Source organism: Pararge aegeria, chromosome 26, assembly GCF_905163445.1.
Source record: "Pararge aegeria chromosome 26, ilParAegt1.1, whole genome shotgun sequence".
Taxonomy (NCBI): domain Eukaryota; kingdom Metazoa; phylum Arthropoda; class Insecta; order Lepidoptera; family Nymphalidae; genus Pararge; species Pararge aegeria.
In genome coordinates this window covers 5,232,328-5,258,015 of record NC_053205.1, presented here as the reverse complement: position 1 = coordinate 5,258,015, position 25,688 = coordinate 5,232,328, and the positions used below count along the sequence as shown (strand labels likewise).

The 25,688-nt window shown below is 36.1% G+C and overlaps 1 protein-coding gene across 5 annotated transcripts in view; it reads left to right on the top strand.

The window, feature by feature from the left end:
- Positions 1-25,688, top strand: part of LOC120635345 (modifier of mdg4-like) — a 129,711-nt gene that overhangs the window by 87,210 nt on the left and 16,813 nt on the right. For all 5 annotated transcript variants that reach the window (XM_039906324.1, XM_039906327.1, XM_039906325.1 and 2 more), the window contains 2 exons: positions 17,423-17,534; positions 24,779-24,932. In XM_039906324.1, the coding sequence (XP_039762258.1) occupies positions 17,423-17,534; positions 24,779-24,932 (266 nt within the window). The remainder of the gene's footprint in view (positions 1-17,422; positions 17,535-24,778; positions 24,933-25,688) is intronic.

Below are 25,688 nucleotides of genomic sequence, written 5' to 3'. Positions count from 1 at the left end.
AGCTCACCGTGCAGGCGGACATTGTCGGCTAGCATGGGCGGACAAAGGATAAAAATTTAAGTCAAAGTCAAAGTCAAAAATATCTTTATTCAAGTAGGCCCATAGGTGGCACTTTTGATGCGTAAATAAGAGTTACACGGTAGTGAGATGATGGCGATAACCACATTCGTAAACTTAAAACTAAAGCTACGAGGGTTCCAAACGCTTCTTGGTCTAAGAAGAAGCCCAGAACCAACTAAGCCGGGTGTTTTTTTTTGCTATCACCATCTCACAATGTAATTTAAAATTATTAGAAGAGCAATCTAGTTTGAGTAATATTTTACACCCAATCTTTAATTCACCTTATCCCACAGCTTTATCAACTCTCGGAGCACTGGCGCACTAGTGGAAATAATATCCAAATATAATTCTTGTATTAATAAACGGGGGTAAACTTCTCCTATTCCATGTTCCAATGGCTTAGCTGGTGGACACTTTAATCATATCAGGGGATATAACCGGGGGATATAATTTTTATTGCACGCCTCATAAGCGAAGCGTTGAGGTTGTGCTCTACTCTCGACATTTCAAAAAAAGAAGTTTTCTCGAAACTGAAATTGATTTTTTGTTATTTATATTGCACTTACAGGTTAATTTGAGTACACTAATATCAAGTCAAATAATTTGTCAGGCACATAAAATACATTTCAATAACAATTTTTTTGTTTAACATAGTAAATAATAACATTAAACATAATCTTTTCTGGACGTCCGTGTATGGACGGGTGTATGTGGCATCAAAATTGGTCGAAAAAATGATCGTATCGGAATATTTTTTTTTTAATTATCTAAAGTAACACACGACATAATTTCTTAGTTAATATGAGCGTTCAATTCACTGTCGTTAAATTTCCATGTAATTATTCTAGCTAATATTAATTGTAACTTTCAATGTGCAATCATTATGACATTCCCGTGTCTTGTTTACAAAAAATGAATAATAATTAATATGAAAAAAAAAATTGTAATGAGCATTGAAAGTTTCAGTTAAAAAAATTTCAATTTTATTGTGAAAAAAATGAGATTATAAGGCGTGCACTTTTGGATTTTCCAAATTTTTTCCTACCTGCGCTAGCCCTGGTTGATGGACACGGGGCGGCAATATCTAGAACGTGTTCCTTGCACGCCCCGGAAGTGCTGCTCTGTTTATAGTCGATGGTTTCCGGTGTACAATCAGGTGTGTGACTAAGAAAAAAACCACAGAATTTTTGCTGTACGAGTAACTTCATTTTCCGTCTGAGTTATGTATGTGTGAGTTTTTTTTTTTTATTATTTATTTACCGGCTATCTAATCTCGTTCTGTGTAAAGGTCACGTCGGTTCCACGATCGGTGTTATGTAGGTAGGTATTATATTTTCCAAAATTATTTAGTACCCAAATAATACAACCGATTGGCGCAGTGGGCAGCGGCCCTGCTTTCTGAGCCCAAGGCCGTGGGTTCGATTCCCACAACTGGAACATGTTTTTGTAATGAACATGAATGTTTTTCAGTGTCCGGGTGTTTATATGTATATTAAAAGTATTTAAGTATATATATATACTATATGTATATATAGTATTAAAATTATTACGATAAAAAATGTATGTGAGGCTGAAAGCCGATTGGCGTTAAGCAGCTTATATCCAAGAATCGATCTTTCGAATTTAAGTTATGCTAATCACATTAAGAGCAAAAAAGTTTTTTTTTTTTTTTTATTAAATATATAGACAAGTGCTTGACTGCAATCACACCTGCTGGTAAATGATGATGCAGCCTAAGATGAAGCGCGCTTGCCTAGAAGACGCCTATTCACTCTTGATTTGAAGGTACCCAGATTATAGTTATCAGGGAAGACGGAAGATGGGAGGGCATTCCAGGCTTTGCGGTGCGGATCAGAAAGGAAGAAGCAAAACTTCGTACGTGTTGATGGTATTTCAACCATTTGACGTTCCAAAGCAAACATTTAAGTATATTATTTACAAAAATATTCATCAGTCATCTTAGTACCCATAACACAAGCTACGCTTACTTTGGGGCTAGATGGCGATGTGTGTATTGTCGTAGTATATTTATTTATTTATTTATTATTATAATGATAAGTAAGCCATATACTCGTAGTTACCGTCTCAAGATTTAGCAGCTTTTTAATATTATTAAATTAGAATATTAGAAGCTATTAAAATGGTAATGAACTGAAATGAAATTTATATAAATGGTGCAGTCAAATATTACCAATTTTATAATAGTGTATACAAAAAAATTACTATAGGCGATGTATGTGTGCGTGTGCGTGTCTGTCAGTCAGTCAGTCAGTGAGTCAGGCAGCCCAGTCAGTCTTGCTACGTGGTTAATCCGGCACTGTGAATCACCCGGTTAGAATATACATATATGTCTACACAGCTTAAATGTTTTTCTCTGTTTTGTTCACAATAATGGTCGAATGAGGATTCTATATGTGACTAATTCTGTAGTTACAACTCTACCGTCAAAGACGTGCCGCTAAGCGATTTAGCGTTATATAGTCTTAAAAAACCGATTAGGGGGTATGCGTTTAACATAACTTTCATACCACTAACAGGTTAGCCCGTTACCAACTCAGGCTGCATAATCAACAACCAAAGAAAAAAAAAATGCTCAACTCGCGGCTAAAGAAGTTTTCACTGCAATAAACGTAATAAACTTTAAGTGAGTCATAAAAACTTAAAACATTCCTCACATTACTGTGTTTACTTTATAAATCGATGAAATGGCCGTAAGTAATGCAGTAAACGCACTTTTGGTGCGTTCGGACCCGATTTTCTGAGGGTTATTAAAATCCAAAATCGGTATCGCGTACGTTTATATTTTTATCGCATTCTTTGTAATGAGATTGACCGCACGCGATCTCTGATGTCGAGTTAAGTACCTACAGGGAACGCCGCTTGTCCGACTAGCGACATATGGTGAACATATTAAAAAAAAAAATGGCAACAATAAATACTGAGTGAAACCACCAAGGCAAGAAATACTTAAGTTATTTCTACAGCATTTTCTAATTAGCGGCTAAGTAAAAAACTAAAATTACTAGGTACTTTCTTTGCTACTTTATTAAAGAGTAACAACGTGTAACAGAATTACGAAATCCCTATCCCTATAACTATTTAATATTATAAATGTCAATGTAAGTTTGTTTGTTACGCTTTCACGCAAAAACTAAGTAATCGATCCTCATGAAACTTTGTACACATATTCTTGGGAGTGTTAGAAGTAATATAGAATACTTTTTATCCCGACATTAAGCTCGATTCCTTTGGGAGAGGGGATGAAAGTGTTTGACGATTTTACACCATAACTCCGACAAATTATAACCGATTTAAATTATTATTTTTGTACTATAGAGGTTAAAATATGTGTTTAAAATTGGCCAAACTTTGTGTAGATGGATGGAACCACATTCAGTGGTTGGAAATAGAGGACAGAACTGCTCAGCGGACAGCAGCAAACCCCTCATTTAAGGCTTAGTGATACTGAATACTTTAAATTTCTTTAGAACTGCAACTAAATTGAACGCCACATCAAAAAACAAAATCAAACGCAGACGAAGTCGCGGGCAACAGCTAGTATAATATGAAAGGTATATATAAGTATATTTCATAAGAAATCAACCTGTATAAATATTGAATCAAAAGAAGCACATTTATTTTTCCATACAAACGAATTCAAAACGTTCTAAGTGTTTATAATATATTATATTACTAGCTCTTACCCGCGACTTCGTCTGCGTTTGATTTTGTTTTTAAAGTATTCAGTATCGCTAAGCCTTAAATGAGTATAGTAGTATATATATAAAACATGTGACTGTAAATTAATTATAGACAAATAATTTGCAATAAAATAAAATTGAGACTATAATTAAAGATCTAAGCTATCCTATCTCTTAAGTTGGACCAGACTGCTTACGGTGTGCCAATTTAATTTAAAATCGGTTAAGTAGTTTAGGAGTCCATCGCGGACAAACATCGTGACAGGAAATTTATATATATTAAGATAATATATAATATAATATATTAAAACACATTTAAGATGATAATTGATGAATTCCTTAACGACAAGGCTGCTTGGAAGCAGGCCACCCCGCTCTCATTTCTCACAAAACGGGAAAACTTTAAAATATATTGAAGTTTTAATGAATATTTGCTATAATCCGCGACAACGCACAATTGTAAAGCCATCATTCCCTGTAATAACATAAATCATCATGCATCGATAAAACGCCGAAAAAACGCTATAAATTAACTTTTAAATCCAACCGGACCCAATTTTTCAGGGTTTATTAAAACCAAAATTATTGGTCTGCAGTGCGTTTATTTTTTATCGCATTATTTGTGATGCGTTTCGCGTTAAGTACCCGCAGGGAACGCCGCGTGCGTGACTTGCCTTATGCGGAGCGACACATAGTGACAATATTATAAAAAAAGGATTTGGGATTTTTAGAAAAAATAAAAACCACTTCTGAAATTATTTTTATGCTTACCAACATTAGTTGGTGTAATTAAATTTTTTTTTGTGTAAATCAAGCTTTGAATACTATGTGCTACAAATAGCTTCCAGTCGCGCAAAACTGCAAATACTTTGTTTAACTTCTTTATTAAAAAAAAGAAAAAAGTAAATTGCTGCGGTGTGGTAGCTCAGTGGCCCGACTTAACTTTCGAATCCAAGCACGCAACTCTAACTTTTCTTCTTAAGTAATTAGATATCACTTGTTTTAACGTGAAGGAAAACATCGTGAGAAAACCTGCATGCCTGAGAGTTCTACATAATGTTTTTTAAGGTGTGTGGTGTCCACCAATCCACACTGGGTCAGCGTGGTGGATTGGTGGACCCAATCCTTCTAATTTTCGGAGGAGACCCGTGCCCCGTGGGTCGGTAATGGGTTGATATTATGATGATAGGCGTCACTTTTGATGCGTACATAAAAAAGAAAAAAACATCAGATCTATATAAATAAAATAAAATTTAAATGCGACGCGGCAGTTTTTTAATTTATAGTTTCTAAATTATCTCTGGTCAGGTCTGTAAGCCTTCGGCTGTGGATAGTAACCACCCTACGGACAAAGACGTGCCTCTAAGTGTTCTTGTAAGATGTTGCGTAGAAACCGATTAGAGGCTATGGGTTTAATAAAACTGAAATACCCCTAACAGGTTAGCCAGTTACCATCTTCGACCGCATCATCATTTACCAGTAGGTGAGAATGCAGTCAAGGGCTAACTCATAGAAGAATTAAAAAAAAATCTTTAGAGCGAAATAGGATTCGCAATACGATTTTTTTTGTAGTATATGTTACATATTCTTGTCTCAACCAGTTAACCAATCTCAACATAATTTATTACAGAAATAGATTACATCTCTGGGAAAGGGATAAATAGTACTTTTGAATTTGAGTTGAAATAAAATACTTCAAGAAACTAGTGAAGGATCATTATTTGTCTCTTTCAGCCGAACAACGCTGAAGCGAATCATTTTAAGTGTGTAATTTGAATTATTTATGTATTTCATACTAATTGGGGATGTTATATGTAATATATTTATATAGATATTTATGTTATATATTTTATTTGTATTTATATATAATATATTTATATATATATATATATTTTTTATTTATATTTATATATTTGTATAATTTTTAAATCTTATTTATTGCACCACCTACCTCTTTTCTACGTTTTTTCCTTTTACGCCATTGGTTGCCTGAGAGAAATCGTTATGTAGCGATAAGGCCACCAAATTGTACTCTCTTGATTGTATTTATATCTTTGTAACTACTTTTTGTTTCTTTGGTGTACAATAAAAGTGTATTAATTCATTCATTCATTCATTCATACTAACCGACGACGACATACGACATACAATATACGCGCACGCAGCCGCACTGTCGTATCAGCAACAAATTGATTAAAATGTCCGACGAATAACAAACGGACCGTCATCCTAACTGCAACCGAATTACGATAAATTATATCGAGACGATCGATGGTAAAATAAACGTATCGCATTAACGGGCAATCGGCGTTGGAAGTTTTGATAAAACGATGGAAATATAATTCCGAAATTCGACATTCAAAAAAACGTTTCATGTTAATATATTCGTTGGTATAATCGACAGACGACTTAAAACAAGTCGCAGTATATTATGTATATTTAATATTTTTTTATCGGTTCTTTTGCTGTAATTCCTGTCTACAAAGGTTGCCTGTAAGAGATTGCTTGCAGTAATAAAGCCGACTTTGCATGTCTACATTGTGTACTGTATACTTCTTACTGTTTCTTTTCCTGTATGTTATACGTGCAATAAAATGTTTCTTCTTCTTGGGTGGTAAGCGCCATCATACCGGTTTTTGTTTGAGTATTAACTGTGGCAATGGTTTACTCAAAAACTATTCGCGTTTGCGGGACGTCAGTTACAAGTAAATTGACAAACTGTCCGACAAAACACAAACAGACCGTCACCCTAACTGCAAACGAGTTACGATAAATTATATCGGGATGATGATAAAAAAAAGTATCGCATTAACGGGCAATCGGCGTCCGAAATTATGACAAAACCGTGGAAACATAATGCCGGAATTCGATATTCAGAAATACATTTCGTGTTAATGCATTCTTTGATATAATCGAAACATGACTCATTCGAAGAAAGTGTAAGTATTTTTGACTAGCGGTCCCCGCAACTTTTTCCGCGTACTACAATTGATAATTATCATGGCTTAGCACCTATTTAAATGTAAGTAAGTATGGAACCACAAATAAAGTTTCGAAATAGCATACTCAAAGAGATGCACGTTATGTGTTTTTTAGTTAGCACGTACCGACGACGTGGCCCCAAATCTTTCACAGCACACACACACACACACACACACACACACACACACACACACACACACACAAACGCACATACAAGTTCGAAATGTGTTCGGGTGACAACGTTTCTTGTCCACACAAAAAACCCAAGGCCATGCGGTTTTGCTGAATACTCCACACTCCACACTTTTATGGGGCCCTGGTACGTCCAACCCATATATATTAGATGTTAAAGATTTCATAAGTGTTACGACTATTAATAGCATGTATATACTTACTCATTTATTGTATTTTAAAGTATTTAAATATGTAAGTGTTGTTATTATATATATTAGTTTATTTTTATATTTATTTATTTATTATATTATTTACTTTTGATCTACTTTTGTACACTAGTTTATGTATTAGCATTTAGTTATTCGCATGTATGTATTTTAATATTTGTACCACCAGCAGTCTATTCTCCTCTTCTTTTTTTTTCCTAATTCAAAAGTTGCCTGGCAGAGATCGCTATTAAGCGATAAGGCCGCCTTTTGTATTACTACTTCTTTTGATATGTTTCTGTTTTTGTTATATTTTATATGTGTTAATAATAATATGTGTGGTGACGGCAGATCGGGATACTTTTGTCACTACCCCTCTTCCCGCCTTTAGTCCAGTACAGCTACCATGGGCAGGTGACAATTATCTCCCCGGGGAAAGGATGAAAATGTATCTTCTCCCGAAGCTTTATAAACTCTCAGAGCACTGGCGCGCATGTCGGAATAATATCCAAAGAATATATATGTAATAATAAACGGGTTTAAACTTCTCCTATTCCACGTTCCTGTGCTTTTATCCCTAGTCGGGGGATATCATCGGGAGATATAATTTTTGTCTCCAGCCTGTTCTAGCCCTGCAGCAGTGGACTGTTATATTTTTATACTGATAACAGTATGCCTCTATAGTCTATACGTATATACACACTGTTTGCTCAGAAAGTCTAAGTAGGTCGGTCTAGAACTAGATAAACGTGAGTTATGTAGCCGTTTCCCTAGGATCCAGGAATAGTAACTATTAGTGAACCTGTTAATCTATCCGTCTAATAGCCTAATAAAAAGCATTAATTTCGAAAGCACAGACAGTTATTTAATTTTATGTATGTATGTAGACCTGTAGATTATCCTCTTACATATTTGAATTCTGATACAAATTAATAAGTTAGCTAAAGAGCTAGTCGCTATTTTGGTATGATAAGTTTAACGTATAACGTATATATATATATATCTGGGTCCGCTAGTATATTATATATATATATATATATATATATATATATATATAATATAATAGTGGACCCCAGCGCCATCTGTCGTGCTGATTTGTGAATCTAAACTATCCAGGGTGCCAGCCAAACGCATACCAAAAAATCCTTTCAAATCGCTCCAGCCATTCGGAGTTCATTGGCATACACACACACACAAAAAATATATAAGTATCTAAGATATTTTTTTATTTTATTTATTTAATAAGGGTATGCCTGCCTTTGTCCGATCACCCGGATCGGTCTACTGTAAGGACCATTCCACCCTATTCCCCATGTTTGAGACGCAAGTTTAACGGTAACCTGGCAACATCTTCCCCTGAAACCCGCCAGTCTCTTTGGTGGACCTAACGATATCCCCTATAGGTTTGCTAGTTTTACGTAAGAAATCTAAAGTATTAAAGGCTGATATTAAAGGTGCGGAGCGGTAATAGCCTATATAGTTAGGACTTCGGCTTTACTTTCGGGGGGCCCGAGTACAAATTCCAGAACGCAAATCCTTTAACATTCATTTTTCTATCTTGTGACAAATGAAAGCGTAGCCGGATGCTTCCAAGCTACCTTGTCATTAAGAAACTCATCAATTTTTTAATTTTTTTTTTATTGGTCAACTTAAGAGTCAAACAATTTACGAGGTCACTCACCTCATCTCAAAGCACACAGAGTTTATGTGACATGTACTTTCGCAGAAGATACTTGTTTTGCAACTATTCTAAGTGCTTTTAAGTAATTAAAATATCACTTGCTTAAACGGTGAGGGAAAACATCGTGCGGAAACCAGTACGCCTGAGTTTTTTTTTTTTTTTTTCAGATTGTGTGTAGCTGATTAACCCTAATGATTTTAACAGCGTAACGCGGGCTTGTTGGCGAGCCTCGGAATGGGGCTCTGCCAGGAAGAGTTTGAACCCTAGGGCTCGAAGAAGCGAAGGGATCGTCGACGATTGGAGTGAAAGGGTTACGGACGGTGGTTAATCCGCACGCTTCCGAGAACGTGGTGCGAGCCCACGTCCGGTTGACGTTAGAAGTCGGGGACCTCGTCTTCGCCGGCGAAGACGCTGTGCATAGGTTGATTGTGTGTTCTGATAGGGAGCATTGTCAGTAGTAATCTGATCGTCAGGGTCGTGAAGGATATGTTTAGGCCTCCTCTTGTTGAGAGTGGCGCTAAGGTTGGGTGAGTAAAAAGAAGCCGCAACTATGAGAGGGTTGGGATGTCGGATAGATGTACGCCTGAGAGTTCTCCATATTCTTAAAGGCGTGTGGAGACCACCAATATGCAGTGGGCCAGCGTGGTGAACCACTGCCTTAACCCTTCTTATTGTGGGAGGAGACTCGTGCCCTGAATTGGGCCATTATTGGGTTGATATGATGATGATGATGATGAAAAATTCTGTCATGTATAACGCGTAATCGAGCACTGACGAACGATTCTATCCACGTTACGTTTAAATGGTTACAGTTATTTCTAAGACAAAATCAAAGCTAAGGTCAAATATTTCTGTATTCAAATATGGCACATAGATGGCACTTTTTATGTGTACATTACACACAAAATATATACATATGAGTGAGATGATGGCGATAACTACATTCGTAAACTTAAAAAAAGCTACGAGGGTTCCAAACGCGACCTGGTCTATGAAAAAAACCCACAACAAATTTAGCCGGGTCATTTAAAACTATTTAAGAAGCAACCTGGTTAGAGCATTAATTCTAACCTAAGCTTTTTTATCGTTAACGTAGTCCTCTATTTTATATTTGTGGATTTCTTTAAAATTGTTCAACGGGTACATACCACGAACATATTAAATAGGACACAGTAGTAAAAGACGCAATGTATAATTTATATTATAGGAATATAAAGATTTACATGTGTAACATCGTAGTGCCCTATCTCTTTCTACTTCTACTCAAAATCAGTAACAAATATATGAATAAACAATAATAATAATAATAAATAAATAAATAAAGAAATAAACAATAAATGGATAAATAAAAACATAAATAATTAAATAAATATATAAATAAACAAACAATAAATAGATGAATAAAAACATAAATTAATAAATTAAAAATAATAATACATAAATAAACAAATAAAAACACTGAATTAAAAGTTAAAAGGATACAAAAGGTCTCCGACCACCACATCGGAGGAAATCAGCACTCCAGGAAGATGAAGTTATAAAAAAAAAAAAAACATATTAGAAAAAAAAAAGTTTATTTTGGTAAGATACAAAGTGGTATCAATATATCGCAGAAGTCTTCTTTTAAGAGTAGTATTAATACCCCTGTGTCAGAAGTCTCCTCCTCCTCTTCCGAAGATTATCTTCAATTACAATTAAAATAAACTTTACAAATTACAGTAAAAGGAAGGTAGGTATACAAACAAAACAAGATATACAATATTATAGAAATATTACCCAGTTGCATGGATCGTGGTTATAACTGGGTCAGCACAGAGTCATTTATAGTTCTAGATCTATTGTATAGAAGCAGGCGTTACTTTGCGGAAATCCATGATATATTATCAAAATTAAGCTTAATTTGCTATACTCCGCGAAAAGCAGGAGAACCTGTGTGGTGTAATTTATAATTTCTTCAATCCTTATACTCCACACCAAACAGATCCTCGGCAATACACCCTCTACGCACGTTTCGCTCCGAAACCGGAGCATCATTCATTGTAAAGTCAACATCTCCTAGATCTGTTTGCCCGAAATATCTAATGATTTAAAAAAAAAACTGCCACCGGCTCTCGAACTATATCGAGTTCAAAAAAACGTCTCAACTCAAAACTCGTTTCGAAAATGTCCAAAAATAACATACTAGTTTCACTTCGGCGTGCACGTGTCTTGAAACGTTATGGTTTTCGAAATACCTATGTAGCTATTTTACCTACCACTAGTCGCAAGTTAAATCCCCCATTTTTCGGAACAGGTCCGACCTTCCGTTCTGAAGGGGGGTTATGCTTGGGTAATACGCATGATTACGGCAGTAACAAAAAATGGAATACATATCTTTTTAATGATATATCCTCATAATGAAATCAACCCATTACCGGCCGGCCGATATTAATGAGAAGGGGTTAAGTCCGGGGTCCACCACGCTGGCCCAGTGCGGATTGGTGGACTCCACACACCTTTAGGAACATTATGGGGAACACTCAGGCGTGCAGGTTTCATCACGATGTTTTCCTTCACCGTTGAAAGAAGTGATATTTCATTACTTAAAACGCATATAAATAAATAAATAAATAAATATACTACGACAATACACACATCGTCATCTCGCCTTAAAGTAAGCGTAGCTTGTATTATGGGTACTAAGATGACTGATGAATATTTTTATGAATAACATACATAAATACTTAGAATATACATATAAACACCTAGACACTGAAAAACATTCGTGCTCATCACACAGACATTTTCCAGTAGTGGGAATCGAAGCCACGGCCTCTTGGGCTCAGAAAGCAGGGTCGCTGCAAACTGCGCCAATCGGCCGTCATATAACTTAGAAAAGTTAGAGGTATTACGTGCTGGGATTCGAACTCGGCCCTCCGAAAGATAAGTCGAGCTCCTACCCACTGGGCTATCACCGCTATATTTTTATTTTTTATTTTTTTCATAAAACCTATAAGATTCGTGTATTATGAAAAACGTATTTTTGGTTATGCTCTATGCGAGATTTTCAATATTTTCTATTTTCAATATATAAAACTGCAAACTAAGCGATCCGCCATGACAGCGCCGAATGACGTCACGTCTATGGCAAGTGATGATGCAGTTTAAGATGGTAATATGTATGTTAATTGGTTTCTACGCGACATCTTAGGAAAGCCTAGTCGCTTGGCGGCACATCTTCGTCGGTGAGGTGGTAACTAGCCACGGCCGAAGCTTAACACCAGACGATATCGGAGGAAAAGAATTTTTCAAATCGGTTCTGGCGTCGTCGAGTAATCGGATAATATACATACAAAAAAAAAAAGATTTCGACAAATTGACAACCTCCTCCTTTTTGAAGTCGGTTAACCGAGGAGCTGTCCTCGCCGGGGATCGAACCTGGGACCGGGTTACACTACGCCTGGGTAGCAGACATTTTAAAATCAATATGAAATATGCAACGTTGGACTTAGCATCCGAAAAATGCACTTATAGCATACGATAACGTGAACGATACGACAATGCTCTTGCTAGAGGGGTAACTTCCTACTAATATGACATATGTGAAAGTTTGTAAGGATGGATGGATTAAAAGATCTCGTTTAGAAAAGGATTCAATTGGTTAAATAACACAACGTAAGTACAAAAGGCAAAGTAAAAGCAATTCCCGGCGACGACGATAAGGCTACGGCGACCTTTATTAAGCTTTCGACCGAATTCGTCATAGTCATATTTGCGTAAGCCAAATATGAACCGTATAGCAAGATTTTAAAAAGGCTTAAGTTTCTTTAGTTGCTCTTTTGGAACTCTCTGCCGTGGGAAATCCGTCATTCTGAGTCTATCCATATTTCAGACACTGCACCGTCTGAAAAAATATTATTTATCTTCGTAATTAAGTGATATTGTAAGTTTACTATAGCATATGTTTATTTAATATATGTATTTTCATATTTATAGGTATTAAATATTTGTAAATTTTTTTATTTATTTATAGTTTGTATATTTATTTTATATCTTTCGAGTGGCACAGTGGGCAGCGACTCTGCTTTCTGAGTCCAAGGCCGTGGTTTCGATTCCCACAACTGTAGAGTGTTTGTGTGATGAACATGAAAGTTATTCAGTGTCTGGGTGTTTATCTGTATATTATAAGTATTTATATGTATTATATTCATAAAAAATATTCATCAGCGATCTCAGTACCCATAACACATGCTACGCATACTTTGGGGCTAGATGGCGATGTATTGTCGTAGTATATTTATTTATTTATTTTATTTGTTTATCTTTACTTTGTGCACCATCCGTCCGTTTTACTGATAGCTTCTTACGCTTAGGTTGCCTGTAATGGATCACTTTTAGTGATAAGGCTGCCTTTACACCCTAACACTACTTACTTTTGTCTTTATATTGTTTCTTTGTGTTTCGTTGCAATAAAGTTATTCTATCAATCTATATGGCCTATCTGCATAGTCGCGAATGGAGAGAAAAATACAATCTGTCAACGTAAGTTTTGTTGGAGATGTTAAGGAACGTATCGCAGATTACGCAGCTATCTAAATTCCCAAAAGTCCTCTTACTCGTGCTATGCTTGCGTGAACCATGAGTATTTTTTTATTAAGTGGAAGCCAAGTTCTTCAACAGTACCTTCAGTGAGGAATTGTGACACCGTTGTATAAAATAGGAGGCAGATTTTGTCAGTCAACTCTAGTTCTCAGTACCGAGCTGTCAATAATGACAGATTGAGTTATCTCTGCATTTACCACACTGTCTGCTACACTCGAAAATTTCGGTTAAATCTCTATTAATCGCAGCAACAGTAGAACCGAGATTATCAAGATGACGTGCGAGAAGGAGAGATAAGAGTTTAATTACGATATATTTGTATATCATCTGCATACGAGTATGATAGAGAAGAAATATAAGTTGACTTTTTGAGTAATTGAGTTAGTTGAGATAGTTAAGAGGAAGCGACATAACACGCCACCCTGAGGTACGCCAACCGCACCGTATCATTATACTAGGACGCTGAGGTTTCCTCAACCCAAAATGACCATTGAGTTAACTCAGGAACCATTCTATCACCGATGGATTTAACTTAATTGAGCTGTGCCTTTCGAACCGGTAGTAGAGCCACTACAAAAAAACTGACTAGACGTTTTAGAAGTTCTTATAAACTAGGCCAACTTAAAATAAATGAATTTTGTATTTTGGAGACTTAAAAAGAAGTGATAGTATATGATGTGATGTATTAAAAGCATTACTTAAGTCAAGTAGAGTCAGGACTGTGAGTATTAAATATAGGTGGTTTAAAAAGGAATTGCGAAAACTCTACTCTTTACAACAAAATAAGCATGGCTGCCCTGGTGACTTTAAACTAAAATTGTAGAAAGATGTAGGGTAAAGAAATTTGCAAGTGATTTTTGTCAGACTTCTTTAATTCCGAGCAACAAATTTCTCAATTCGTGGGACTGAGGAACTCAATTGGCCGATCGAGAGTTTATTAACGATTAACACGTGACGCTTCTGTCACGTTACAGTTCACGAGTTTCCCTTTGAAAGTTTACGCTTACAAAAGTGATTGCGCAAAACGTACTCTGATTTGATTTTCAGTTTGCTAGTTTTCGAACTTATACAACTCGTGTTTGTTTTTATTATACAAGAAAACTTTACTGTAATTTTAATTTTAAAAATGGCAAGCTTATTTCTGCCGCCAGGCAGCCAAGCCGCATTGCCGTTTATCGGCCTGATTGTTGATCTGATGTTGATAGTGTAATTATTGGTGTATGAGTTTATTGGTACCTACGCCTCAATAGTGTAGTGTCGTATGGGATCTTGTTATGGGGCAGAGCTGCTGATATAGAAACTATATTTATACTACAGAAAAGAGCTGTGCGATCGATATATAAACTTAGATCACGCGAATCCCTTCGTACCAAATTTAAAGAAATAGGTATACTTCAAGTAGCCTCGCAATATATATATTATCGCCAGCCAGTAAGCCAGTTGCCAAGCTGGTCTCAATTGGCAAAACAATCAGATGAGACTTAACAGTCTACCATTCAATAATATGTATACACTTGAATAAACAAAACATAAGTAATTAATAAACAAAAATCGATATAAACAGTCGACTAACTAGAAACGGATATAAGTAAGTGATATCTGCATATCGTCTGAGAAAAGTACAGAAATCCTTTGTGGGGATGGGTATATGCTTTTATAACATGATACCGAAGGTAATATTAGATCTACCTTTACCTAAGTTTAAACAATATATTAAAACATATTTAAGAAATCGTGGTTACTACAAGATTGATGAATTCCTTAACGACAAGGCAGCTTGGAAGCTGCACTCCGCTCTCATCTCTCACAAAACAGAAAAATTCTAAAGATTGTTAAACTTTAAAACGATGTTGAAAAGGAGTAATCTGCTGAGTTTCTTGCCGGCTCTTCTCAGTGGAATCTGCCTTCCGAACCGGTAGTAGAGTTACTACAAACAGACTGACTTGACGTTTCAAAAGTGCTTATTAATTAGGCCTACTTAAAATAAATGAATTTGATTCAGGTTGATGGACACGGGGCGAGACTTTGTATGTATGTATTCTTTACATGCTCTGTGCAGTTTTGCGCTGTGTATAGGCGATGATTTTCCACTTACCATTAGGTGGCCCATCTTCTTGGTTTTTGAGAGGCATCGGACTGGAACGGACCACCATCATGGCTAGATACTAGACCAGAGAGAATTAGGAAGTTATATATTTCCAAAATGGCCCTGAAACGACGAACTATGCAGAGTGCGATTTACTTGTATTATTGAATAAGAATGAGGTATATTCTTTAATTTTTAATTTTTAATTGATAACACTTTCTGAAGTAATGCGTATTGCAGTTCTCGGGCACTGGCTTGCATAGGGGGTATGCACAGTGTACGCAGATGATATAAAATAAAGAAAACCTCCAGTATGAGTTAAAAAAAACTTAAGCATAGCCTTTGTAAGAGTTACAAAAAGCCTACCCTCAAGTATTTATAACTCATACTGGAGATTTTCTTCATTTTATATCATCTTCATACCCTGTGCATACCCTCTATGCACGCCACTGGTTCCGGGAAGGAAGGCCACTGAATGCAGGAGGTTATAGGCCGTAGGGCACTGAGTGATTCAACTCCTAGTGAAGTTGGGCATGTCAACTTGCCTGATGGCCTGCTGACATCCATGAGAAATTCCTCCTACAATAAAACTAAAAGAAAACCTGGTAAGACTTACTGGTCGTTGACGTGTCGTGATCGTTACAATTAAATAAACTATTTTGAAGTTCGTTGGTTCTATAAATAATATTCGTGGTACAAATTTACGTAACACATTATCATAATGTGTGCACGTGATTAGAAATAATATAATAGTTTAATGAATGGTGTGTTTGCTAACCTTATCTATGGTAGGTATTAGGGCTTTATAAATATTACTCTGAAGTCTCACAGTGCATCGAGACCCGTAGTAGCGGCATTTTATTGGTTGGACTTGCACTGTGCAATTCGGTTTACTGTGATAATTGTCAGTAGTGTTGAATCAAGGGCATCATTTCATCTACCAATATACAATTAAAAAAAAACGTGTGTGTACACTTGTACACGCCTTAGAAGTTATATTTATTAGGCGTAACTAGATAAAAGTTTTTTCAAAAATGTTATCTTTCGCCTTATTCTACGTTTGCAGAAAAAATTACACCTACAATAGAAAAAAGGTATTGTTTGAATTATTGAAAGGCAACTGTCAAACTTTTTTTAGAAAAACTAAAATGTTGACTGAAGCTCATGGTGTCGGTTTTTTGAGACGGTGTAGACGCGCGCATCGTAAAAATTTACTCTCACCATTTTTCCCTAACGCGCCAAAAGAATTATAACTTCAAAAAAACAAAATCTAGAAAACCTTACAGATCTCTACAGTGTGATATATAAATATTTTTTTAATAGTAGTTCATTTGACGAACATTCGAAGTTAAAACTCGTGACTTATTTAATCGTGTTTTATTTAATTTTAGATCATCAAATTTCTTTGCAAAGTTACGCCTGTAAATACATCGCTAAATTCATTATTTACTACATAATATACAAATTAACTCAACAGAAGTGTTTAAATTAAACGCTGTGCTATCCAAATAACATTTATTTTATCTGTATTTAAACCCGTATAAAACAGTCAACTGATATTGGAAGGTGCATACCTGTTATAAATGAGGGATCCTCCTTATTTACAGCATATCCACATGTACGATGTACCAAAATTTAAATTCAAATTAGAATATTCTTTATTCATGTAGACCGATCACAGGCACTTATGAAGCGTTCACCAGTACACAATTATGTAAACATAAACGTACATATAAAATGTTTGCATAATTGTGGACAATAACAATTATGTTAACATAAATGTATATATATATATATATATATATATATATATATATATGTATATATATTATATATAACTTCATTCAACAATTTTAACCTAAAGTTTATGTTCCAAACCTTTTGTTCATCGTCTTGGATTTGTAATATATTTTTTTATCTCAAAATATAACTTATGTTTCTTTCATTTCAGAACGCTTCTGCGACGTGACGCTATACTGCTCGCCGAGCTTCGCGACACAAGTGCCTAACAAAGACACGGTCGAACCGCAGAATATTCGTGGGGTGTCGCTCAGGGCACACAGGTTGGTCTACTTTTACTTCATATACATATGCTTGTTCCCAAGGAAGGTTTGCTTTAGATAGATGCTCAGTCATCAGAATATGCCAAAAAAAACAACTTGTGCCTTCCAGTTTCAAAACACTTGTTTTGCCGCACATATAGTTCAATCAGGTCAGTTCAGTGAATTAGCTGCGAAAATTTAAGAAACAAACATACCTTGTGATTTTAAATAAACATTTTATAATTGCTGGACAGTGGATAAAAATTCGTATATCGACTCGCATAATACTGTAGCGCTGTCACTTCGGGTGTACTTTTGGGACCACTTTTATTTAAAATGCATATCGTTGGTAACATCAATGTAAAAGTATTTAAAAATGGTAATTATAACGCGTGCATACATTATAAGGGTTGTTCCGTACTTGTATAAATTTATATTAACTTAAGTAACTATAAAGTATTATAATTTATGTCCGTTGATTTTTTTTTGCCAATTAAGAAGTGTTTTTTTATAATTGAATTAGAGTTTTACACTTGTAGGAAATATCGATTTTACATTTTTTTTAAAGCATTTAAAAATTACGGACACGACAGGATTTGAACCTGCGATTCTGTGGCAATCACGGCCTCAGCGCTTTTTCCACTAAGCCACGGCTCTCATATCGTACTCGGTACGGTATTTAGGTAAGCGGTGGTAGCCCAGTGGTTGGATTTCAGCTTCAAATTCGGGGGGCCGAGTTTGAATCCCAGCACGCACTTCTATCTTTTCTGAGTTACCTACGTAGGGAGGAAATTTAAATACCTCCCGCGGACCACAAGGCCAGAGAAGGTTACTCTGTAAAAAAACCCCTACCCCCGGCTTCTCCGACGTATTCGGAGGCGAGGCTGTGGGCAGGGCTGCGGGTCTAGACTGGGGCACGCATTAGAGATGGCGGCGAATGAGCCCCACGTGGATCAACGGCGGCGCTCACACCTCGAGGTAGTGGCAGTCTTGGCGTCAGGTGGCAACCGCCCTAAAATACATAACCAAACTCATCTCCTGTTATTTTAATGGGACAAATATCAGGAGGGCCCATCTTTCCAAATAGGGAAAGCGCCAGGATAATGATTTTTTTTTTTTTTTTTTAATCTTTATTTATTTGGGACTTCTATCCAACACTGATATGCCAGCCCCATCATCCCTTAAGTAACTAGGTAACAAAAAAAATAATTAGTATATTAATACCTACTATAAGGGAAATGTAACAGATACAATCTGTTGGATTGCAATGATTATTTTTAAATAAGATAACTAAATTAATTTTCGCGTAGGTATTTAAGGCTTAATAAAGAAGAAGAAGACATTTGGAAGCCGGCGTTACTTTGCGGAAATCTGCTTTTCGCTGAGTACAGAAAATTAAGCTTAGTTTTCATAATTTATCATGGATTTTCTCAAAGTAACGCCTGCTTCTAAATGCCTTCTTCTTTCTTTAAATTTTCTTCAAACTTTTGAAGTTTAAAGAAAATTTAAAGAAACCTTAAATACCTACGCGGCAATTATTTTAGTTATCTCATTAAAAATAATCATTGCAATCCAATGTCGATAATAATCTTATATGCCAATTGTAAGTTTTTTTTTTTTTTTTTATCGATTATAATCTAATAATTCTAAAAGCCTAATCCTATAGCCGCGATATGTTATTTTCAATAAGAATTATATTTCACTCGTTGTACCCGGCTTATTAATGCTTTTCACTTATCCCATTGAAACGTTTTTTTTTTCTGCAAACATATTTACTCTCCGTCTTTTCAAATAACTCTATGCGAAAAATCAAGCTACTTGGTGGCTTGGTTAGAGCGTAAAAGAGTGAAGTTTGTCACCCAACTAATGACAGGCCTAAGAAGGTGGCGTGCCGTGTAGCTTTCTGGAGGATTCCGCAGCGATCAGGCCATTGACGATGAACCCCGCCATGCATGGGGGGTCAAAACCTTGGAGAGAGTGCGGTGAATACGCAAGTGAACCCCGTGCTCTCATTTCCTAGGTCTATCGAGGGACACACAGAGTCTTTAGTGGGTGTCCCACATAGCTTCTCCGTTTCGCCCAACGGAGTGGTTAGCGGCATTTGCTCTGTATAAAGAAAAAAAAAGGGCGTAAAAGCGTGACAAACAAACACACTTTCGCATTTATAATATTAAGCAAGGACTAGCTTCCCCCCGCAGTTTCGCCCGCTTTGAATAGTTCGCTTGGTTCTGTGTCCAACTTGAGGTGCAAAGTAAAAAAAACAAAAAAAAACATGCGAAAATAACCACGACCTTTTATGTGTATTCATAAAAATATTCAACAACTATCTTAGTATCCATAACACAAGCTACGCTTACTTTGGGGCTAGATGGCGATGTGTGTATTGTCGTAGCATAATTATTTATTTATTTATTTAAAATAATACATAATTTAGTTGACTCCCCTCTTCTTCTAAGTAATATCGATTTTGCATGTCGTAGGTTAAATGCAAGGCGTAAACCTCCCTTTGCGTGGGCTAGATGGAAGACAAGGTATTCGGCAAATAACTTTTTATCTCGTGCGTGCAATGCTTTTAACAACAAATATTGTGAGACGGACATTTTTCATGTCAAAATTGGCACGTTTAGAAAATTTATTTTGACAAAATAAGTACTATAGCTTTAAAGTTTTTGTTTTTCATTTTTGTTTTACTTACATTATTATTATTTTTTCTTTTTTTTGTACAATAATTGCTTGCTAGGTACTTACTCCTAAGCAATTGTGGTTAATGTTATCGTGTTATATGTATAACCAAGTTGTGGAAACTTTATTGGTCTATGTGATACAAAAATACGGCATTACTTTTATGTATAATTATACTGTTTGTTTCCCTTGAAAAGCTAATAAATAAAAAAAAAAAAAAAAAAAAAATAAAAACACCTGTCTTACACCATCGCAAAATGTTTACTTTCCCGTTATCATCTACAGTAAATAAGATGGACTAAATCCAGAGGAATTTGATATTTTCTATATTATCGTCACTCAAATGCAAATAAGTGATAACTGCGAGACATAACGATGCGAATATTGTAATTTTTCGGCGATTCAATTATTTTTATATAAGGAGCAAAAAAAATATATGGAAATCCTACCGATTAATGAGATGATAATGTCCTCATTAGACTATATATGTTACCCGAGAGATAGGGGGTCGAGTGTTTTGTCGCATTTAAAAGTAAATTATTTACTGTGTTACGATTGGGAATTGTCAATTTTCGCTCTCACTCATTGAAAAGCAGGAGAATCTGTATGGTGTAATTACATGTTCAGTAACCAATTATTTATTGTAAAGTCAACATGTCCTGAGGATGCTCCGGTTTCGGAGCGAAACGTGCGTAGAGGGTACATTGCCGAAGATCTGTTTGGTGTGGAGTATAAGAGTTGAAGAAATTATAAATTACACCATACAGATTCTCCAGCTTTTCGCGGAATATAGCAAATTAAGCTTCGCATGTAATTCGCAAATAATTTTCGCATGAATATATAATAATACTAGCTGTTGCCCGCGACTTCGTCTGCGTTTGATTTTGTTTTTAAAGTATTCAGTATCGCTAAGCCTTAAATGATTTTAGTAGTATATATAAATATATATAACATGTGACTGTCAATTAATTATAGACAAATAATTTGCAATAAAATAAAATTGCGACTATAATTAAAGATCTAAGCTATCCTATCTCTTAAGTTAGACCAGACTGCTCACGGTGTGCCAATTTAATTTAAAATCGGTTTAGTAGTTTAGGAGTCCATCGCGGACAAACATCGTGACAGGAGATTTATATATATTAAGATTAATTGTCATGAATACCGATAGAATTATTCATTTAAAACGTGCGAGCAGAACACCCGAGTGCCAAAATTCAAGTAGATATAATTTTTTTTAATCACTTTAATTTTCATCCGGATAAAGTTAAAAAATAAAAAAACTACATGGTAAACTAAATGACATGGAAACTAGAAAGTACAGTAGTAAAGTAGTTCGAAAGTGTCTTTTAGCTGCATTTTATTGGGTTGTCACTTCTTATACGACAAAGACACTTTTCATAACGCTATTCATGATACATAATATATTAACATTAGATTTCCCGCAAAGTAACGACCGCTTCTATCATATATGTAATCAAAATCGAATCATTAAGGTGAAATTTACCTTATTTATTTATTTATTTATATTCATAATCTTTATTTGTAATTCCACAACAAGATATTAAAAGAAAGTAGACTATTCAAATAGTAGGATAGAAAAGGTGGCCTTATCGCTAAGTAGCGATCTCAATTATCGAAACCAAAAAACACTATTAAAACATACCTACATACGATTTTTATCATTTTTTATTAGTGTTTTTACCAACACTTGGAGGAATTATCAATTTTATAAATTTAAAATGCATATAAAATGCAATGTGTCATCTCTTGTTTCAAACGTGTCTCATTATAATATCATCATCATCATCATCACATCAACCGATAGACGTCCACTGCTGGACATAGGTCTTTTGTAGGAAGTTCCAAGTTCCACGATTCTGAGCCGCTTGGATCCAACGGCTACCTGCGACGCGCTTAATGTCGTCTGTCCACCTCGTTGGGGGTCGACCAACGCTGCGCTTACCAGTACGGGGCTGCCATTCCAGCACCTTGGGACCCCAACGTCCATCCTTTCTCCGAACTATGTGCCCGGCCCATTGCCACTAAAGCTTCGCGACTCGTTGAGCTATGTCGGTAACTTTGGTTCTTCTACGAATCTCCACATTTCTGATTCGATCGCGTAGAGATACTCCGAGCATAGCTCTCTCCATCGCGTCCACTCCATATATCGCGTATACTCCATTGTAATATGGACCTTTGAAACAGTAGATCGAAACTGCAACGTTTCCTACTTAGATGACGCTACAGTCGCTAGTTCAAATCCTGCGGTTCCGAAATTTATATGCATTTTAAATTTATAAAATACATACAATGAACTACATAAACCAGACTACGCACATAAATACAATACAATACTGATAACTAACTGTAAAGAATAAACAAACTAAAATACACTTTAGCATACCGCAATGACTTAAATGTTAGTAAGAGTAAATAAATAATAGTCGTCTTAACATTTTTGAATATGCTTTCTGACTTAACCTTTCTTACGAGTATGTTCACCTTCGTATTCTTATTTTTTTTTTTTTTTTTTTTATTTCGTTCGCAAAACTGACAATCAACTGCTTACTCTAATATAAACTATAGGACATTTGGCATGTGTATACAATTGTGCCTTCTCGATGCGAACATAGCATGCAAATCCGTTGGGTACATAAGGCTGCTGCAAACAGCTAGAAAAACAATTTTAGAATAATATAACAAAAAAAAATATATAAATTACTAAGAAAATTGAAAATAATATAATAGAGAATAATATAAATTTCTTATGATATTTTAGCAGTTTTGCATTGCCTGTAAACACAGATAAGACGACTTTCTCTAAGAATGAAGATCTGTTACTTTTTACCGAATTTTCTCTGGTCTGGGAGTCTTAGCGTCTTCGTCATCAACCTATTACCGATCTACTACAGAGCACTGGTCTCCTCCCACAATGAGCAGAGGACCGTGGTGGTTTTTAGTTTGGGTATACCCCCTTTAGAGGGGGGAGTCCCGCATAACCTCCGTCCTGCCTGTTAGCGACGCAAACAGCCCCCTAGTTAATTATTAATTAATAAAATATAAATAATTAATCTTAATATATATAAATCTCCTGTCACGATGTTTGTCCGCGATGGACTCCTAAACTATTTGACCGAATTTAAATTAAATTGGCACACCGTGAGCAGTCTGGTCTAACTTAAGAGATAGGATAGCTTAGATCTTTAATTATAGTCGCAATTTTATTTTATTGCAAATTATTTGTCTATAATTAATTGACAGTCACATGTTATATATATATATATATACTACTATAATCGTTTAAGGCTTAGCGATACTGAATACTTTAAAAACAAAATCAAACGCAGACGAAGTCGGGCAACAGCTAGTATTATATAATTTTCTCTGCAATAAATGCTTGTCTATGGTTTTGTAATAAACTATTTGCAAAACGGAACGTAGGTGGCGGGGGCGGCAAAACCGTTATTCTGACAACCGCGGCGGTTCAAATTGTAGACGTTCACCGCAACCGACCGCAGCCGCATCGTTTAAACTTTGCCAACCGCTACACACGTTCCGTCAGCCAAGTCACTTAAAGAAACCAAGGGTCGGAGGTAGCAACAAAGCTTTTTCACCAAGCCACAATAAAAAACGGTCCGGTCTGGTTGAAGGTTTCGGCAACGACGCGCAGCCAAGTACAAACTGTGAAAAACACTTGAAATTTCAAAAAAAATGAAGTGCAGTATCATCTCGTACTCGTAGTTCATGGCGAACCGTTTTTTTTTTTTGATTGTGCAATAAAGAGTTTAAAAGAAAATACACTTCCGTTTTATTTATCGCTATAGATATACGTGTTTGCCGATGCCAAACTTGAGCGTAAACAGGGCTCAAGATAAAGTTAACGATGTGAATACGGACAACGATTTAGATAACATCTTAATTCTGTATCGTTTACGGCAAATAATTTACAACCCGAGCGAATCGTTACGAATATCGGATCGAGTTATGACAAAACTTAATTATCTTTTGAGTGAAAACAAACAAAAAACCTGGCTAAGTTTGTTGTGGGCTCTTCTTAGACCAGGGCGCGTTTGGAACCCTCCTAGCTTTATTTTTAAGTTAGCGAATGCATCATTCACTTAATATCACATGCAGTAGCGTGCATAGAAGGTATTCACAGGGTATGCACATGATATAAAACAAAGAATATCGCCTGTACGAGTTATAAAAAACTTAAGGATAGGCATTGTAAGAGTTATAAAAAGCCTTCCCTTCAGTATTTATAGCTCGTTCTGGAGATTTTCTTCATTTTGTATCATCTGCATACCCTGTGCATACCCTCTATGCACGCCACTGATCACATGCATACATAAAATCATAGGGTAGGTACTATGCCCGTGTCAGTCTTTTACCTTCAATAGGGTTGTCATAAGGAATCGCTAAGAATGTTTCGATATTTTTACAGGGTGATTCCTTATGGAATATACTTATGCGTCCTTCCATATTATTTCGTCATTCGGTTACACGTTGTTGCGCCCAAAGACGTTTTTTTTTTCTGAGAAAGAGTTTCTTTTTTTAAATGCCATTTGCTTTATCCGCAGGGTGGTGCTGGCAGCGTGCTCGGAACTGCTCGGCGCGTTGCTCGGGGCGCACGAGGCCCACGGCGAGCCGGTACTCGTTATCGACGGCGCCGAGCCGAGGCACCTCCGTGCCCTGCTCGACTACATGTACACCGGAGAGATGAACGTACACCATGTGAGTGTGCGCATGCCTTTATCCCACCAGTTAACAGCGAACGAGAAAAACATAGAAGTATGACAGCGACATATATAGCGAGATACTTATGTGTGGAAGCAGTCGCGTGCACAGGGTTTTTGACCAGATGCATGAAGAAGGAAGATGCCATGAAATGGAACAATCCTTCGCATTAATGAGTTATACACAAATTTTAGGGTATGCAGAGCTTTTGTGCGTGTATGAAGTGAACGCCACTGTGTGAAAGCTGAATTAAGTTTATTATTATTATTATTATCTGTGTACACTTTAGTGTCTCGGCTAACAGCTGGTATTTCAGAGGCAAAAAAAAAAAGTTAATTATTTAAGGTTGTGGGTTTGATGTGTGTAGGATTGTGTTTGAGGGAAATGTCATGTCTGTGAAGAAGGTTGTGGTTGGACATTATTGTGATTGTGCGTGGGTAGTTCGATGTGTAGGCTCTTCACTACCCTGTAAGAATTTACGGACTATCCTGCAAGTGTTCAGGATTACAGCTTTTTGGAGAGATATGTAGGTGAATTCCGGTAAATTGAGTAAGCTGAGTGACTGGTGAAGTTGTTTGGGAATGACACCTGTAGTGGATAATACTATGGGAACTATGCTAACTTCATTAACCCGCCACATGCGCTTTATCTCGTCTTTAAGGTCTGTATATTTAGAAAGTTTTTCGGATATTGTGTTTTGTAAATTACGTGTGTTGGGTATAGCTATGTCTATGATGATTGCAGTTCGGTTCT